The 19,523-nt window shown below is 48.8% G+C and overlaps 1 protein-coding gene across 2 annotated transcripts in view; it reads right to left on the bottom strand.

Moving 5' to 3' along the window:
- The window catches only part of GTF3A (general transcription factor IIIA), a 46,025-nt gene extending 27,950 nt beyond the window's left edge, over positions 1-18,075 (bottom strand). The window contains exons 1-3 of one of the 2 annotated variants that reach the window (XM_063951716.1): positions 17,731-18,075; positions 14,039-14,139; positions 2,427-2,523 (exon numbers count right to left, since the gene is read on the bottom strand). In XM_063951716.1, coding sequence (XP_063807786.1) covers positions 2,427-2,523; positions 14,039-14,139; positions 17,731-17,925 — 393 coding nt within the window. In that variant the 5' untranslated portion in view covers positions 17,926-18,075. The remainder of the gene's footprint in view (positions 1-2,426; positions 2,524-14,038; positions 14,140-17,730) is intronic. The other variant, XM_063951715.1, reaches the window with a different exon arrangement.
- Between the last annotated feature and the right edge of the window lie 1,448 nt (positions 18,076-19,523).

The following is a 19,523-nucleotide window of genomic DNA, read 5'->3' as shown; positions in this document are numbered from 1 at the left end:
TAATGGGATCCAGGTCATCCCCATCCTCCTGTATATCATCTTTATCAGTGTAGAGCAGGTAAACCACGCTTCTTTAGACCTGCATGAGAGGGGGCTGTGCGTCTGCCCTAGCAGCTAAATCTGCAACAGCTTGTTGTAGTAGCAGAGTCTTCTGCACATTAGCAGTGAGCTGGGATGACATCTGACATCATAGTCTTGAGACCCTAACCACTGGGGCTCTGGACGCTCTCCACCAGCACCTTCACGGATTTGTGAAGATTGACTGCATTGCTCACATGAAACAGAATCATTAGTTAATGGAGATAATCTAGTGTGACACTGTAGATTGTGTTTACCCATGTTTCACAGAAAGCACAACAGCATATGTATACACAGACAGTGATATTGCAAGCCTGCCTTACTATATATATATATATATATATATATATATATATATATATATATATATATATATATATATATATATATATATGAGAGAGAGAGAGAGAGAGAGAGAGAGAGAGAGAGAGAGAGAGAGAGAGACACAGACAGACAGCACACCCTGAGTATAATACAGTAGAACACTAACAATTTTTGTCAAACAGGATCCTGCTAGTGTACACAAGTGGCTGCGCCCCTTTGCAACACCCTGTACCAGATATCCAGCATGGCTGGGGAGTCAGGAAGCACTGTGCGCTGTATATGGCTGCAGTAAGCAGAGGAAGGCACCAAAACGCCTCAGGTCCCAATCCGGTACCTCGGTCCCTCTAATGGTACCGGAGTTACAGATCTATTATACTGGCAAAGTCTCCTAGTTAGCTTACAACATCACACAAGTGCTAGTCAACCCTTTTGTGCCAGTTATACACGGGGGATCTTAGTGGGACCGCCCCCAGGAGGGTCCCTTTTGCCGCACCCATGGTCAGCTGCACATTGAACTGGGGGACCCCCCTAGCAGGGCCCCCGGTTTGTACTCTCCACCAATGTCACCTTCAGGCAGCGTTAGGGGTGTGCAGCGTGCTGCAGCTGTGACAGCCAAGGTGCAGCGCCCCACTGAACCCCTCAGCAGGGAAGCGGCTCTGCACCTCGTAAGGCTGGTGACCGCCCACCCCCCTAACTCCCACGGTGCAAGTATGCTGTTGCCTAGACAGCATACTGAAGACAATAAAAGAAAATGAGGGAAACTCTCTGGAGCTGCAGAGATGTGCATCCTCTCCTGAGGGCACTTTTTGCTAAACTGCCTGTGGTAGGGGGCATAGAGGGGAGGAGCAAGTACACCCAGTTGAAGAAATTTAAAGTGCACTGGCTCCTTTGGACCCCGCGTATACCCCCATCGTACTCTATTCCCCAATATCCCTTATGGATGCTACAGAAAAAGCAGTCAGCTCTAGAAGTATAGTTAAACTAGTTGCACTAATCCAATACAGCACATTGCTCTGAAAGGCTAGGCTCCCCTACAGGAGATGAACTAACATCAGCAAGTGACTTCACCCAACATAGCTATGTGCATAGGTCTACCATTTACATATACAGTAACCGTTTAGTCAGATATGTATTGTAAAGCAGTATTTGGAAACTAAAAGGTTTCCCAGAAGACAACAAAGTATCTATTGGACCGACAGCTAGTGACTTGAAAGATTGCTACTTACTGGGTACTCTCAATTAAGAGGCCCTACAGGCAAGTGACAAAACAATGAACATACCTAATCCATAACTATACTGAGATATCACCAAGTACAGAACAGACAGGATACTTTAGCCTGTGCAAGCTGGTATCACACCATGCTGATCATTCTGACCACAAAGCTTCTGCTTAGTTATGCTGTGGGCTCTGCATTATGCAGAGTAAGGAAGTACATTTAAGACCAATTTTCCTTTCTGGGTAGTTGAACAGTTTCAAGCAATGTCACAGCGGCTTGAAACCCTGTTCACACCACAGGATGGACTCTGGTTAGTAGCAGGTCTTCTTCCCTTGCTTGGAGCAGACATATCTCCAAGGGGTGGCGAGCTTGCTCTTCATATGCTTTTACATAGACTAAGGTCAGATAACCCGGGTCACGTTTAAGCCACACCATTACCAGTGCTCGACCCTGGTAGCTGCCAGGGTTGGATTCCCAGGTAACACATCCCAGGTTATTTTCACCAAACACGGCCCCGGGTAGCACCAGCAATAACTCTGGTTATACACGTTTAGTAGAAGAGTGGTATAAGTAAGAGACTCGTTGTACATTCTGGCTCATGGTGCTCCTGCTGCCTATATGGTGAAGCTAGTTATTCTGTGGGCCAAAACAAAGCAGAAGTCAATCGATTCAGTAGGAATCCATGGCATCACTGATGCATGGATATCACTGGCTCCTAGTGAACAGATGGGCTTAGTCTTTTGTACACGACAAGAGCTTCTGATAAGTAGACTACTACAGCTGCCTGGCTGAACACGCGTTACATACCACAAAGATCTGCTGTGGAGCAGCATGAGCCCTTTTAAAGTGTTTCTTCATATTAGCTGGTGTAGTAAATCTTAAATTACAATCTTCCGATTCACATCTGAAATTAAAATGGAAACGTTAAGGTTGGCAGCATGATCCGTTTAAAAATAAGAATTTACTCACCGGTAATTCTATTTCTCGTAGTCCGTAGTGGATGCTGGGAACTCCGTAAGGACCATGGGGAATAGACGGGCTCTGCAGGAGACTGGGCACTCTAAGAAAGAATTAGGACTACTGGTGTGCACTGGCTCCTCCCTCTATGCCCCTCCTTCAGACCTCAGTTAGGGAAACTGTGCCCAGAAGAGCTGACACAATAAGGAAAGGATTTGGAATCCCGGGTAAGACTCATACCAGCCACACCGTACAACTCGTGATACTATACCCAGTTAACAGTATGAACAACAACTGAGCCTCACGAACAGATGGCTCATAATAACCCTTTAGTTAGGCAATAACTATATACAAGTATTGCAGACAATCCGCACTTTGGATAGGCGCCCAGCATCCACTACGGACTACGAGAAATAGAATTACCGGTGAGTAAATTCTTATTTTCTCTGACGTCCTAGTGGATGCTGGGAACTCTGTAAGGACCATGGGGATTATACCAAAGCTCCCAAACGGGCGGGAGAGTGCGGATGACTCTGCAGCACCGAATGAGCAAACTCAAGGTCCTCCTCAGCCAGGGTATCAAACTTGTAGAATTTTGCAAACGTGTTTGATCCCGACCAGGTAGCAGCTCGGCAAAGTTGTAAGGCCGAGACCCCTCGGGCAGCAGCCCAAGAAGAGCCCACCTTCCTCGTGGAATGGGCCTTTACTGATTTAGGATGCGGCAGTCCAGCCGCAGAATGTGCAAGTTGAATCGTGGAGCAGATCCAGCGAGCAATAGTCTGCTTAGAAGCAGGAGCACCCAGCTTGTTGGGTGCATGCAGGATAAACAGCGAGTCAGTCTTTCTGACTCTAGCCGTCCTGGAAACAGATTTTCAGGGCCCGGACTACATCCAGCAACTTGGAGGCCTCCAAGTCCCGAGTAGCTGCAGGCACCACAATAGGTTGGTTCAAATGAAACGCTGATACCACCTTAGGGAGGAATTGGAGACGCGTCCTCAATTCTGCTCTGTCCATATGGAAGATCAGATAGGGGCTTTTACAGGACAAAGCCGCCAATTCTGACACCCGCCTAGCCAAAGCCAAGGCCAAAAGCATGACTACTTTCTACGTGAGCCATTTTAATTCCACGGTCTGAAGTGGCTCAAACAAATGTGATTTTAGGAAATCCAACACAACGTTGAGATCCCAAGGTGCCATTGGGGGCACAAAAGGGGGCTGAATATGCAGCACTCCCTTAACAAACGTCTCAACTTCAGGCAGTGAAGCCAGTTCTTTTTGAAAGAAAAATAGACAGGGCCGAAATCTGGACTTTAATGGAACCCAATTTTAGGCCCATAGTCACTCCTGACTGTAGGAAGTGCAGAAATCGACCCAGCTGAAATTCTTCTGTGGGGGCCTTCATAGCCTCACACCAAGCAACATATTTTCGCCAAATGCGGTGATAATGCTTAGCTGTCACATCCTTCCTAGCTTTTATCAGCGTAGGAATGACTTCAACCGGAATGCCCTTTTCCATCAGGATCCGGCGTTCAACCGCCATGCCGTCAAACGCAGCCGCGGTAAGTCTTGGAACAGACAGGGCCCCTGCTGTAGCAGGTCCTGTCTGAGAGGCAGAGGCCAAGGGTCCTCTGAGATCATTTCTTGCAGTTCCGGGTACCAAGTCCTTCTTGGCCAATCCGGAACGATGAGTATAGTTCTTACTCCTCTCTTATTATCCTCAGCACCTTTGGTATGAGAGGAAGAGGAGGGAACACATAAACCGACTGGTACACCCACGGTGTCACTAGAGCGTCCACAGCTATCGCCTGAGGGTCCCTTGACCTGGCGCAATATCTTTTTAGCTTTTTGTTTAGGCGGGATGCCATCATGTCCACCTGTGGCCTTTCCCAACGGTTTACAATCAGTTGGAAGACTTCTGGATGAAGTCCCCACTCTCCCGGGTGGAGGTCGTGCCTGCTGAGGAAGTCTGCTTCCCAGTTGTCCACTCCCGGAATGAACACTGCTGACAGTGCTATCACGTGATTTTCCGCCCATCGGAGAATCCTTGTGGCTTCTGCCATCGCCATCCTGCTTCTTGTGCCGCCCTGTCGGTTTACATGGGCGACCGCCGTGATGTTGTCTGACTGAATCAGCACCGGCTGGTTTTGAAGCAGGGGTCTTGCCTGACTTAGGGCATTGTAAATGGCCCTTAGTTCCAGAATATTTGTGTGTAGGGAAGCCTCCTGACTCGACCATTGTCCTTGGAAGTTCTTCCCTGCGTGACTGCCCCCCAACCTCGGAGGCTTGCATCCGTGGTCACCAGGACCCAGTCCTGTATGCCGAATCTGCGGCCCTCGAGAAGATGAGCACTCTGCAGCCACCACAGCAGACACCCTGGCCCTCGGGGACAGGGTGATCAGCCGATGCATCTGAAGATGCGATCCGGACCACTTGTCTAACAGATCCCACTGAAAGATCCTTGCATGGAACCTGCCGAATGGAATTGCTTTGTAAGAAGCTACCATCTTTCCCAGGACTCGCGTGCAGTGATGCAGACACCTGTTTAGGTTTCAGGAGGTCTCTGACCAGAGATGACAACTCCTTGGCCTTCTCCTCCGGGAGAAACACCCTTTTTCTGTTCTGTGTCCAGAATCATACCCAGGAACAGCAGACGCGTCGTAGGAACCAGCTGCGACTTTGGAATATTCAGAATCCAGCCGTGCTGTTGTAGCACTTCCTGAGCGTGCTACTCCGACCAACAACTGCTCCCTGGACCTCGCCTTTATAAGGAGATCGTCCAAGTATGGGATAATTATAACTCCCTTCTTTCGAAGGAGTATCATCATTTCGGCCATTACTTTGGTAAATACCCTCGGTGCCGTGGACAGACCAAACGGCAACGTCTGGAATTGGTAATGGCAGTCTTGTACCACAAAACGGAGGTACACCTGGTGAGGTGGGTAAATGGGGACATGCAGGTAAGCATCCTTGATGTCCAGTGATACCATGTAATCCCCTTCTTCTAGGCTTGCAATAACCGCCCTGAGCGATTCCATTTTGAACTTGAACCTTCTTATATAAAAGTGTTCAAGGATTTTAAATTTAGAATGGGTCTCACCGAACCGTCTGGTTTCGGTACCACAAACATTGTGGAATAGTAACCCCGTCCCTGTTGAAGGAGGGGAACTTTTATTATCACCTGCTGGAGGAACAGCTTGTGAATTGCCGCCAGCACTACCTCCCTTTCCGGGGGAGTAGCTGGCAAGGCTGATTTGAGGTAACGGCGAGGGGGAGACGTCTCGAATTCCAGCTTGTATCCCTGAGATACCACTTGTAGAACCCAGGGATCCACCTGTGAGCGAACCCACCGGTCGCTGAAGTTCCGGAGACGGGCCCCCACCGCACCTGGCTCCACCAGTGGAGCCCCAGCGTCATGCGGTGGATTTAGTGGAAGCAGGGGAGGATTTCTGTTCTTGGGAACTGGCTGTATGGTGCAGCTTTTTCCCTCTACCCTTGCCTCTGGGCAGAAAGGACGCGCCTCTAACCCGCTTGCCTTTCTGGGGCCGAAAGGACTGTACCCGATAATACGGTGCTTTCTTTGGCTGTGAGGGAACCTGGGGTAAAAATGTCGACTTCCCAGCTATCGCTGTGGAAACGAGGTCCGAGAGACCATCCCCAAACAATTCCTCACCCTTGTAAGGCAAAACCTCCATGTGCCTTTTAGAATCATCATCACCTGTCCACTGCCGAGTCCATAATACTCTCCTGGCAGAAATTGACATTGCATTTATTCTAGATGCCAGCCGGCAAATATTCCTCTGTGCATCTCATGTATAAGACTACGTCTTTAATATGCTCTATGGTTAGCAATATAGTGTCCCTGTCAAGGGAATCAATATTATCAGATAGGGAATCAGACCACGCTGCTGCAGCACTACACATCCATGCTGAAGCAATAGCAGGTCTCAGTATAGTACCCGAGTGTATATACAGACTTCAGGATAGCCTCCTGCTTTCTATCTGCAGGCTCCTTTAAGGCAGCCGTATCCTGAGACTGTAGTGCCACCTTTTTTGACAAGCGTGTGAGCGCTTTATCCACCCTCGGGGATGTCTCCCAACGTACCCTGTCCTCTGGCGGGAAAGGGTACGCCATTAGTAACTTTTTAGAAATCACTAGTTTTTTATCAGGGGAAGCCGACGCTTCTTCACACACTGCATTTAACTCATCTGAAGGGGGAAAAACCACTGGTTGCTTTTTCTCCCCAAACATAATACCCTTTTTAGTGGTACTTGGGTTAGTGTCATAAATGTGCAACACATTTTTCATTGCCGTAATCATGCAACGGATAGCCCTAGTGGAATGTACATTAGTCTCGTCGTCGACACTGGTCAGACTCCGTGTCGACATCTGTGTCTGCCATCTGAGGTAGCGGGCGTTTTTGAGCCCCTGATGGCCTTTGAGACGCCTGGGCAGGCACGGGCTGAGAAGCCGGCTGTCCCACGGCTGTTACGTCATCCAGCCTTTTATGTAAGGAGTTGACACTGTCGGTTAATACCTTCCACATATCCATCCACTCTGGTGTCGACCCCGCAGGGGGTGACATCACATTTATCGGCACCTGCTTCGCCTCCACATAAGCCTCCTCATCAAACATGTCGACACAGCCGTACCGACACCGCACACACAGGGAATGCTCTGACTGAGGACAGGACCCCACAAAGTCCTTTGGGGAGACAGATAGTATGCCAGCACACACCACAGCGCTATATAAACAGGGATTTACACTACACAAAGTGATTTTCCCTATAGCAGCTATAATACACAGTATTGCGCCTAAATTTAGTGCCCCCCTCTCTTTTTTACCCTATTGAGCCTGGAAACTGCAGGGGAGAGCCTGGGGAGCGTCCTTCCAGCGGAGCTGTGAAGAGGAAATGGCGCCAGTGTGCTGAAGGAGATAGCCCCGCCCCTTTTTCGGCGGGCTTCTCCTGCTCTTTATATATGTGTAAAAATCCCCTGCCATAATATTAATATAGGTTTATTAGACTATATTATGTGTTTTTTGCCATTTTAAGGTAATCTAATTGCAGCCCAGAGCGCCCCCCCCAGCGCCCTGCACCCATCAGTGACCAGAGTATGTGGTGTGCATGGTGAGCAATGGCGCACAGCTGCAGTGCTGTGCGCTACCTTAATGAAGACCGGAGTCTTCAGCCGCCGATTTCCAGGACGTTCTTCTTGCTTCTGGCTCTGCAAGGGGGACGGCGGCGTGGCTCCGGGACCAGACGACCGAGGCTGGGCCTGTGTTCGATCCCTCTGGAGCTAATGGTGTCCAGTAGCCTAGAAGCCCAAGCTAGCTGCAAGCAGGTAGGTTCGCTTCTCTCCCCTAAGTCCCTCGTAGCAGTGAGTCTGTTGCCAGCAGATCTCACTGAATAAAAAACCTAATAAATACTTTTTACTAAGAGCTCAGGAGAGCCCCTAGTGTGCAACCAGCTCGAGCCGGGCACAGATTCTAACTGAGGTCTGGAGGAGGGGCATAGAGGGAGGAGCCAGTGCCCACCAGTAGTCCTAATTCTTTCTTAGAGTGCCCAGTCTCCTGCGGAGCCTGTCTATTCCCCATGGTCCTTACGGAGTTCCCAGCATCCACTAGGACGTCAGAGAAAATATAATACATTTATATTTTAAGACCGTGTACTTCTGGTTCCAAATCGAGACCAGACCATTACAAGGAGGGGCAGCAGTGAGGAAATCACTGTCACGAAGCCAACAATCGTTTTCAGAGTCCTCAGCCACACAAGTATTTATTTTATCATGCCGTATTGTTCACACATACTTGCTTTTAACTGAGAAAGTGAGAAAACGAAAAAAAAAAGTAGAAAACTAAGTGAGGGACTTAGTGCGGATGACTCTGCAGCACCGAATGAGAGAACTCAAGGTCCTCCTCAGCCAGGGTATCAAATTTGTAGAATTTTGCAAACGTGTTTGCCCCTGACCAAGTAGCAGCTCGGCAGAGTTGTAATGCCGAGACCCCCCGGGCAGCCGCCCAGGATGAGCCCACTTTCCTTGTGGAATGGGCCTTGACAGATTTAGGTTGTGGCAAGCCTGCCACAGAATGTGCAAGTTGAATTGTGCTACAAATCCAACGAGCAATCGTCTGCTTAGAAGCAGGAGCACCCATCTTGTTGGGTGCATACAATATAAACAGTGAGTCAGACTTTGACTCCCGCCGTTCTTGAAATATATATTTTCAATGCCCGGACCACGTCCAACAACTTGGAATCCTCCAACTCGTTAGTAGCCGCAGGCACCACAATAGGCTGGTTCAGGTGAAACGCTGACACCACCTTAGGCAGAAAATGAGGACGCGTCCGCAGTTCTGCCCTGTCCGTATGGAAAATTAGATATGGGCTCTTATATGATAAAACAGCCAATTCTGATACTCTCCTGGCTGAAGCCAGGGCCAGTAGCATGGTTACTTTCCATGTAAGATACTTCAACTCCACCGATTTGAGCGGCTCAAACCAATGGGATTTGAGAAAATCCAAGACTACATTAAGATCCCACGGTGCCACTGGGGGCTGTATATGTAGTACTCCTTTTACAAAAGTCTGGACTTCAGGAACTGAAGCCAATTCTTTCTGGAAGAAAATCGACAGGGCCGAAATTTGAACCTTAATGGACCCCAATTTGAGGCCCATAGACAATCCTGTTTGCAGGAAATGTAGGAATCGACCCAGTTGAAATTCCTCCGTGGGGGCCTTCCTGGCCTCACACCACGCAACATATTTTCTCCAAATGCGGTGATAATGTTGTGCAGTCACCTCCTTCCTGGCTTTTACCAGTGTAGGAATGACCTCTTCCGGAATGCCTTTCTCCCTTAGAATTCGGCGTTCAACCGCCATGCCGTCAAACGCAGCCGCGGTAAGTCTTGGAATAGACACGGTCCCTGCTGAAGCAGGTCCCGTCTTAGAGGTAGAGGCCACGGATCCTCCGTGAGCATCTCTTGAAGTTCCGGGTACCAAGTTCTTCTTGGCCAATCCGGAGCCACTAGTATCGTTCTTACTCCCTTTTGCCGTATAATTCTCAGTACTTTTGGTATGAGAGGCAGAGGGAACACATACACTGACTGGAACACCCACGGTGTTACCAGAGCGTCCACAGCTATTGCCTGAGGATCTCTTGACCTGGCGCAATACCTGTCCAGTTTTTTGTTGAGGCGGGACGCCATCATATCCACCATTGGTTTTTCCCAACGGTTCACAATCATGTGGAAGACTTCTGGATGAAGTCCCCACTCTCCCGGGTGTAGATCGTGTCTGCTGAGGAAGTCTGCCTCCCAGTTGTCCACTCCCGGAATGAATACTGCTGACAGTGCTATCACATGATCTTCCGCCCAGCGAAGAATCCTTGCAGCTTCTGCCATTGCTGTCCTGCTTCTTGTGCCGCCCTGTCTGTTTACGTGGGCGACTGCCGTGATGTTGTCCGACTGGATCAACACCGGCTGACCCTGAAGCAGGGGTTTTGCCAGACTTAGAGCATTGTAAATCGCTCTTAGCTCCAGTATATTTATGTGAAGAGACATCTCCAGGCTTGACCATACTCCCTGGAAGTTTCTTCCCTGTGTGACCGCTCCCCAGCCTCTCAGACTGGCATCCGTGGTCACCAGGACCCAGTCCTGTATGCCGAATCTGCGGCCCTCTAACAGATGAGCACTCTGCAACCACCACAGAAGAGACACCCTTGTCCGTGGCGATAAGGTTATCCGCTGATGCATCTGCAGATGCGATCCGGACCATTTGTCCAGCAGATCCCACTGAAAAGTTCGTGCGTGGAATCTGCCGAATGGAATCGCTTCGCAAGAAGCCACCATCTTTCCCAGGACTCCTGTGCATTGATGCACAGACACTGTCCCTGGTTTTAGGAGGTTCCTGACAAGTTCGGATAACTCCCTGGCTTTCTCCTCCGGAAGAAACACCTTTTTCTGAACAGTGTCCAGAATCATTCCCAGGAACAGCAGACGTGTCGTCGGGGTCAACCGAGATTTTGGAAAATTCAGAATCCACCCGTGTTGTTGCAGCACTAGTTGGGTTAGTGCTACTCCGTCTTCCAGCTGTTTTCTGGACCTTGCCCTTATCAGGAGATCGTCCAAGTAAGGGATAATTAATACGCCTCTTCTTCGTAGAAGGATCATCATTTCAGCCATTACCTTGGTAAAGACCCGAGGTGCCGTGGACAATCCAAACGGCAGCGTCTGAAACTGATAATGACAGTTTTGCACCACGAACCTGAGGTACCCTTGATGTGAAGGGCAAATTGGGACATGCAGGTAAGCATCCTTTATGTCCAGGGACACCATAAAGTCCCCTTCTTCCAGATTCGCTATCACTGCTCTGAGTGACTCCATCTTGAACTTGAATTTTTGTATGTACAGGTTCAAAGATTTCAGATTTAGAATAGGTCTTACCGAGCCGTCCGGCTTCGGTACCACAAATAGCGTGGAGTAATACCCCTTTCCCTGTTGTAGGAGGGGTACCTTGACTATCACCTGCTGAGAAAACAGCTTGTGAATGGCTTCCAATACCGTCGCCCTGTCTGAGGGAGACGTTGGCAAAGCAGACTTTAGGAACCGGCGAGGGGGAGACTTCTCGAATTCCAACCTGTAACCCTGAGATACTACCTGCAGAATCCAGGGGTCCACCTGTGAGCAAGCCCACTGTGCGCTGAAATTCTTGAGTCAACCCCCCACCGCTCCTGAGTCCGCTTGTAAGGCCCCAGCGTCATGCTGAGGGCTTTGCAGAACCCTGGGAGGGCTTCTGTTCCTGGGCAGGGGCTGCTTGCTGCCCTCTCTTACCCCTTCCTCTGCCCCGAGGCAGATATGACTGTCCTTTTGTCCGCTTGTTCTTATAGGACCGAAAGGACTGCGGCTGAAAAGACGGTGTCTTTTTCTGTTGGGAGGGGGTCTGAGGTAAAAAAGTGGATTTTCCGGCAGTTGCCGTGGCCACCAGATCCGATAGACCGACGCCAAATAATTCCTCCCCTTTATACGGCAATATTTCCATATGTCGTTTGGAATCCGCATCACCTGACCACTGTCGCGTCCATAAACTCCTTCTGGCAGATATGGACATCGCATTTACTCTCGATGCCAGAGTGCAAATATCTCTCTGCGCATCTCGCATATAAAGGAAAGCATCCTTTAATTGCTCTATAGTCAATAAAATACTGTCCCTATCCAGGGTATCAATATTTTCAGTCAGGGAATCCAACCAGACGACCCCAGCACTGCACATCCAGGCTGAGGCGATGGCTGGTCGCAGTATAACACCAGTATGTGTGTATATACTTTTTAGGGTAGTTTCCAGTCTCCTATCCGCTGGATCCCTGAGGGCGGCCGTATCAGGAGACGGTAACGCCACTTGTTTTGATAAGCGTGTGAGCGCCTTATCCACCCTAGCCGGTGTTTCCCAGCGCGCCCTAACCTCTGGCGGGAAAGGGTATAATGCTAATAACTTTTTTGAAATTAGCATTTTTCTATCTGGGTTAACCCACGCTTCATCACATACATCATTTAATTCCTCTGATTCAGGAAAAACTACAGGTAGTTTTTTCACCCCCCACATAATACCCCTTTTTGTGGTACTTGTAGTATCAGAGATATGCAAAGCCTCCTTCATTGCCGTGATCATATAACGTGTGGCCCTACTTGAAAATACGTTTGTTTCATCACCGTCGACACTAGATTCAGTGTCTGTGTCTGTGTCGACCGACTGAGGTAAAGGGCGCTTTACAGCCCCTGACGGTGTCTGAGACGCCTGGGCAGGTACTAACTGGTTTGCCGGCCGTCTCATGTCGTCAACTGATTTTTGTAATGTGCTGACATTATCACGTAATTCCATAAACAAAGCCATCCATTCCGGTGTCGACTCCCTGGGGGGTGACATCACCATTATCGGCAATTGCTCTGCCTCCACGCCAACATCGTCCTCATACATGTCGACACACACGTACCGACACACAGCAGACACAGGGAATGCTCTTATCGAAGACAGGACCCCACTAGCCCTTTGGGGAGACAGAGGGAGAGTTTGCCAGCACACACCCAAGCGCTATAATATATATGGGAACAACCTTATATAAGTGTTGTTCCTTATAGCAGCTTAAATATATCCAATATATCGCCAAAAAATGCCCCCCCTCTCTGTTTTACCCTGTTTCTGTAGTGCAGTGCAGGGGAGAGTCCTGGGAGCCTTCCTCACAGCGGAGCTGAGCAGGAAAATGGCGCTGTGTGCTGAGGCGAATAAGCCCCGCCCCCTATTTCGGCGGGCTTTCCTCCCGTAGTTTTAGATAACTGGCATGGGTTAAATACATACATATAGCCTTAATGGCTATATGTGATGTATTCTTTTGCCATAAGGTATTAAAATATTGCTGCCCAGGGCGCCCCCAGCAGCGCCCTGCACCCTCCGTGACCGCTTGGTGTGAAGTGTGTGACAACAATGGCGCACAGCTGCAGTGCTGTGCGCTACCTTCATGAAGACTGAAGAGCCTTCTGCCGCCTGTTTCCGGACCTTCAATCTTCAGCATCTGTAAGGGGGGTCGGCGGCGCGGCTCCGGGACGAACCCCAGGGTGAGACCTGTGTTCCGACTCCCTCTGGAGCTAATGGTGTCCAGTAGCCTAAGAATCCAATCCATCCTGCACGCAGGTGAGTTGAAATTCTCTCCCCTAAGTCCCTCGATGCAGTGAGCCTGTTGCCAGCAGGACTCACTGAAAATAAAAAACCTAAAAAACTTTTTCTAAGCAGCTCTTTAGGAGAGCCACCTAGATTGCACCCTGCTCGGACGGGCACAAAAACCTAACTGAGGCTTGGAGGAGGGTCATAGGGGGAGGAGCCAGTACACACCACCTAATCCTAAAGCTTTATTTTTGTGCCCTGTCTCCTGCGGAGCCGCTATTCCCCATGGTCCTGACGGAGTCCCCAGCATCCACTTAGGACGTTAGAGAAAGGCTTTGAGTGATGAAGGTCATCAGGGCTTAAAGTGAGAAGTCCCCGATGTCTCCATTAATAGGGCCACTATTAAAACTCAGCCCACCAGGTGTCTGCGACACAATAGCAGTCTGCAGGGGATAGCGCCTCTCCGCATTAGTAGCGCTGGTACATGAGTAGCAGCAGGTTTCGACCCCAAACCAAACGGCAGGCAGCATTAAAGGCAATAAGGTAAAGCAGCCACATAATGTAAGGCCGGGGGGAGGATGGCCGATTCCACAAATCTGAAGGGGGAGGCTGCAAATCTGTATGGCTGAACTCCGGTGGAGATGCATACACTTGGGAATGCTGTCTTCTGTTCAACCCATTACATGAGGTCAGTGTCATGTCTGCACTCAAACTTGGTTTTCAAAGCATTTGTTTCTGGAACCCCAGATACGGGAGACTCAAACTGTACAGTAAGAGTAAACCTAGTATATTGCACAGAATAAGGGTATACCTACTTGCAAGGTTTCTCACCGCTGTGAGTCATAGAATGCCGAGTCAGGTGAAACAAACTTGTGAAGCCTTTATCACATCCTTCGTATGTGCACATAAAAGGTTTCTGGAAGAGAAGAACACACTTATTGCTGACGGTATCACTGACTGTCCACAATACTTAAGCCAATCCGGTTATTTAAGGATCTTCCACATACATAAACCCCCCCCCCCCCCCCCTTTTTTATTTTAAGTATTGTGCGACTGCTTACAGTGAAGCGACAAAAGCACCACATAGGTGCTCCGTGAAGACGACAATTGTTGTCCTCCTACAGCATCAAAGCTCCGACTGATGGCTGCCAACTGAGGATGATCCAGTGAGGGAAGTGGTAGTGCAGTTGAAGTGGGGAGGAGAACACATTCTACTACCCAGTCTTACTCATGGCATAGTCATCCGTTAGAGACACATCAGCTAATATCAATAGATATGAATGGTTTTTAGCATGTAAAAGCCTGTGTGCCAATAATTCCAGTTATAGTACAATTACTTCAGAGGCCTGCAGACTGTATAAACTGGGAAAAGGCTGTGATCGCCTAAAGTGCCTGTATTCTCATATGGGCTGTGTAATCCATGTAGATGCTTGGATGTAGCACAGGAAATACAGATAAGCCTGTCAGTCACCTATACAGAACCCTGCAGATGTGGCGCTTTAAAAGGCCCCTCCCCTTTAGACCAAGCTCTCACCAACAGGATCTTCTTCACTCAGTCATGTCCTATTCACTGCCTACAATGGTGGGGCTGGTGGCCCTCTCCCAGGTCAGCTTTAGAAAGGAAGAAGATGTATAAGCCAAATCCAAGAGGACCACTGGGAACACTCAATCAGGAGAGAACGGTCTGAACATAGAGCCAACAAAATAGCTACTAGGGAACATTTTGTATCATCCTAAAGACATTTATATCACACAATGCGGTCTCATATGCAAGTGTGCAAAGTGAAAGTTTACAGAGGAAACCTCACTTGTACAGTTCTTAACAGAAATGTATTTTGATGAGCAATCTTCTTACTTTTCTCATGTGAATTTAACTTCCACTCCTTTCTCATTTGCCTTTTTCCATTAGTGTTCACCCTAGGAGTGAAAAGGGGCATGGTGCCGGACTCCGGGGGCATATGTGCGCGCGTGCGGCGAGGCCATGCAAATTTGGGTGGCGTGGCCAAGCCTACATCATTTTAGGGGCGGTGCGGCCCACAGACGCTACTATAGAGAGCGTCTGTGGCCGGCGACGTCACTATTGGGGGCGTGCCCAGCACCTCCGTCGCTTCTCCCAGCTCTCTCCCAATGCGTGAATGGATGCCGCGCACATGCACACGGCATCTATACACGCCGGGAGGGCTGGAGGCGGGCAGCTGTTCTAGCAGAGCGCCGCAGAAGGGGCAGGGCGGGTTTTGCCTGCTAAAAAACGGGCAGGGCGCGGCGCCCTGCTAAAACAAACAGCCTAGAGTGAACACTATTGTACCTGTCACATGTAACCTTCACTTCTCACCAGCTCGTACCATTTTTTTGCATGGCTCATAATGGCAGCCAATACCACAGGCTGTCTGCGCTCAAAATCCCGGCACTGGAATCCTGACACGGCCAGAATGCCGGTACTCTGACAAGGGACGAAATTCTGCAGACGGAATCCTGACTCGACATCCTGAGCGCAAGTGTGCCGGGGAATCCTAGGTTTAGGCCGTCAGGGGTTAGGTTTAGGCACCACTGTGAAAGGGAAGGTTAGGCTGTGGGGAGGGTGGGTAAGTATACTTACCCGACAGATGTCGGGATGCTGAGCATCAGGATGCAGGTGTTGGCCTTCTGGCTGCCAGTATCACACCCAATACAAGCCCCCTTCCTTAAAGCCTAATCCATGGTACTGGTGGAATGCAGAGCAAGAAATCCATAGGTCATGAAGGGGACTCCTTGCCATGGAAAGGGGACTGTAGGCAATACACATACCACAGCCCATAAACGCCAAGCACAGTGTATTTGCCACCATACACAGTTCTCAAACCACAAAGCCACAACCATCCATATTAGGCAGCAATACAATGCTTTTTTTAAGACCTCATAAGCATATCTTTAGTGTGTTTATATTTCACCAGTTATGCAATACAGTGAATAGTCTAAATTCCCTCCCACATACATTGTCAGATGGCAGTTATCCTGCAGATATGTTTAGGGAATGTGGGATGACCCCCTAACTACTGGAAAACATACAAACCTTACACATGTATAGGGATCTGTCAGAATAAAACCTATGACCCAGGGATGGAAAACGGAAAAAGATGGTTAGCAACCGTGGTGGTTGCACCCCAGGGGTTGCTGCACACAAAGTAAAAAGGTACAATTAAGAAATATGTTTTACCCTCCCCAGCCTTACTATTTGTAGTGTGTGCTGCATCCCCTAGGGTGCAACTGCCACTAGTTCACAAACACTGTTCCCGAACGAATGTAATTACTTTTCCCATTGAATTGCAGGCATTCCATCGTTGCTACCCATCGGATACTGCTTTCTGATGCCCATCCAATGGCTGACCGTTTGCAAGAAGCCGCGGACACCAGGAAGCGATGTCCACAGCTCAGCTAAAGTGCGCATGCTAAGCTCCCACCCACATTGAAACTATTGTGATACCAGCTAATTGTTTTGATGTGATGGCTAGCAGCCCAAGAATCACTTTATTTGATGTCTGGAGCCCAGCAACCATACAATGCTTCTGAAGTCCATCCCTATAATACCCCCATTGAGATGCAGCAGCAGTGTTACCCATGGATGGTGTAATGGTTGGAATTACTGCCTACAGCACTGATGTCATGCGTTCAATTCCCACCATGGCCCTAACTGTTGAGTTTGTATATTCTCTTAGCACATGTGGGTTGTCACAATTGGTTAACTGGCTCCCAACAAAAATTAACCCTAGTGTGTACATGTTTATATGTACATGGGCAAAATAGGCGACAAGTGGTTCTTAGCTGTCGTTAAATTCTATGTTTCACTATGCTAGCTAAAGAGGTGTCACAAAACGCTCCAAACTAAACTGGAAATCTCCTTTAGTCTATAATAACCAGAGTATAGTCTTTGAAGTATTATTCTGGAGGGGGGGCTGCGCGAGCAGAACAAAGCACCTTGCGGGCTCAGCACAGGTTCTACTCTCTACGGGTGTTGTGGACACTCACAAGTGGAAACAGTCTCTTCTAGTCGGCATTTTGACATTTCAGGATGCAGGTGTAGTTATTGTGACCATCGGTCACACGACATCTCTACTACAGTATAGTATAATACATCAGTAATGCATAAGTTTGTTATCTAGCCCAACAAGCATCAACCATGGTGCCATTTCAGAGTACCAGAACAAGCGAGAGGGTTGTTTTTAATTATTCAGGCCCATAAATACAGTAGTACAGAAACAGCACATTTATATTTGTAAAAATCTCTGCACACACTTAACGGAACTTTGCTGAAATACATGTCTGAGCAAGCCCCACATACCCCAGACTTCCAGGAAACCCATAACCCCTCCTACTTCATCACAAGTTTTTGTATTGCAGTTCACCAAGAGGTGTCCGGGGACAGCTGTATGATCTTGCAAAGATCCCAATAACAAATAAAAAAGTTTATATTAACTGCCATAACAAACCCTATGCCAATAAGCCCGGGCACAGGGCGCCCCCGCATCCTCACCTCCCCCGTGTGCTTGCACAGATGAGCCTGCAGCTTCCAGCTCTTGTTATAGTTGGCGCTGCAGTCGGGGAAGGAGCAGATAAACCGCTTATACCGCGCCGCCGACTCCTTCTCCCCCATCGCACCGCAGCCGTCACACACCGCTCTCTCCCGGGCTGCTACCTGGTCGCACCAGGAAGACACACACGCTGCCATGGACCGGCTTTCTGTAGCTGGGCGGAACCACTGGGGCACACACACTAGACAGGGGTGGGCGGTCCGGGCGTACTCGCATAGTCCGCACGGAGCCGGACTGGTCACTGTCACACTCTCCTGCCTTCATATATTAATTATGTCTCACTTATAGGTTACGCGTATGCAGCACAAGGCGCTGTCTATTTCACATTCCGAGGGTGAAAATATCGCAAACCCTCCCTGCCAGTCTTCCCGTGGTAGTGGCGGGCTCGGGTCACGTGGGTAACTTTCGAAGTGAAAGCGGGCGCGCCATCTTTGTCATGGGATAGCGAAACTCTCCCCTGTTAAAAGTCGAAGAGTTACAGTATGCGTATCTGTTCTCATACAAATTTCCATTTTTGCTTTATATGACACAAATATCAAGCTTTGGAAAGTGATATAAATAGCACAGTGATAAAGTACCAACCAATCAGCTTCTAACTACCATGTCACAGACTGTGTTTGAGAAATGAAAGTTAGGAGCTGATTGGCTGGTACATTATCACCGTGCAATTTATCACTCTCCAAGGCTTGATAAATCTGGGCTAAAATGCTAACCATGGCAATGACGTTCCACCACAAGTAACGATTGGATGGATTCCCGATTCTAATTTGCCACAAAAGTATTTGTATGAAGTAGCAAATTGAAGTAGCTAGCCTAAAGATGCTGCCAAACCTTCTGAAAATTCTGTTCCCGGAGGTTTGGCGACTTACCTCGTATACACCAAGCCCCGGAATCTATAACATGGATGCGTTGGGTAACGCCGTGTTCAGAGGGTTTGCCCTAAAGAAGCCTATGGGCTTCTATCACACTGCCCCTCTGCATGCACAGATAGTGCACTGGGGCTTAAATCCGGAAGTCCTAACATCGCAAAGGACAGCTCTTACCGCAGGAGCTGTCCTACGTGAGTGTATTCATGCATATGGCGGTAGTAAACATGCACGCGGTGAGTGGCGGGATGATTGATGCGGGGTGCCCAGTATCTTAAGAAAAATTACAAGGTGTGTCTATGTCATACTTGCCTACCTGACTCTCTCCATGAGGGAGAAAATGCTCCGTTCCTGGACTTTCCTGGTAATGTATGATTGCCATCACCTGTGGTGAAACACCTTTCTTATCAATTAACTAACTCACCACAGGTGATGGCAATCATACATTACCAGGAAAGTTACAGTATGCATAGCATTTTCTATCTCATGGAGAGGGTCAGGTAGGCAAGTATGGTCTATGTTGCAGATTCAGTTGCATGGCTAATTTGGGTTCAGTATGATTTACCAGCAGCCGCATACCTCCAACATGACCCTCTCCAGGAGGGACACAGTGCTCTGCTCCTGGACTTCCCTCTTAATTTCAAATTGCCCTCACCTGTGTTGAAACACCTTTGTTCTCATTTAAACTGTTTAAAGCAGGTGAGGACAATCCTAAATTAAGAGGGAAGTCCAGGAACAGAGCATTTTGTCCCTCCTGGAAAGGGTCATGTTGGGAGGTATGCGACCGGGCCACCGGCCGTCAATATACCGACAGCGGCATCCAGGCCACCAGTATCCCGGCAGCAGAGCGAGCGCAAAGAATCCCATGT

Source organism: Pseudophryne corroboree, chromosome 2 (genome assembly GCF_028390025.1).
Source record: "Pseudophryne corroboree isolate aPseCor3 chromosome 2, aPseCor3.hap2, whole genome shotgun sequence".
Lineage (NCBI taxonomy): Eukaryota > Metazoa > Chordata > Amphibia > Anura > Myobatrachidae > Pseudophryne > Pseudophryne corroboree.
Note: the sequence above shows the minus strand (reverse complement) of the source record. Positions and strands in the feature narration are given on the sequence as shown.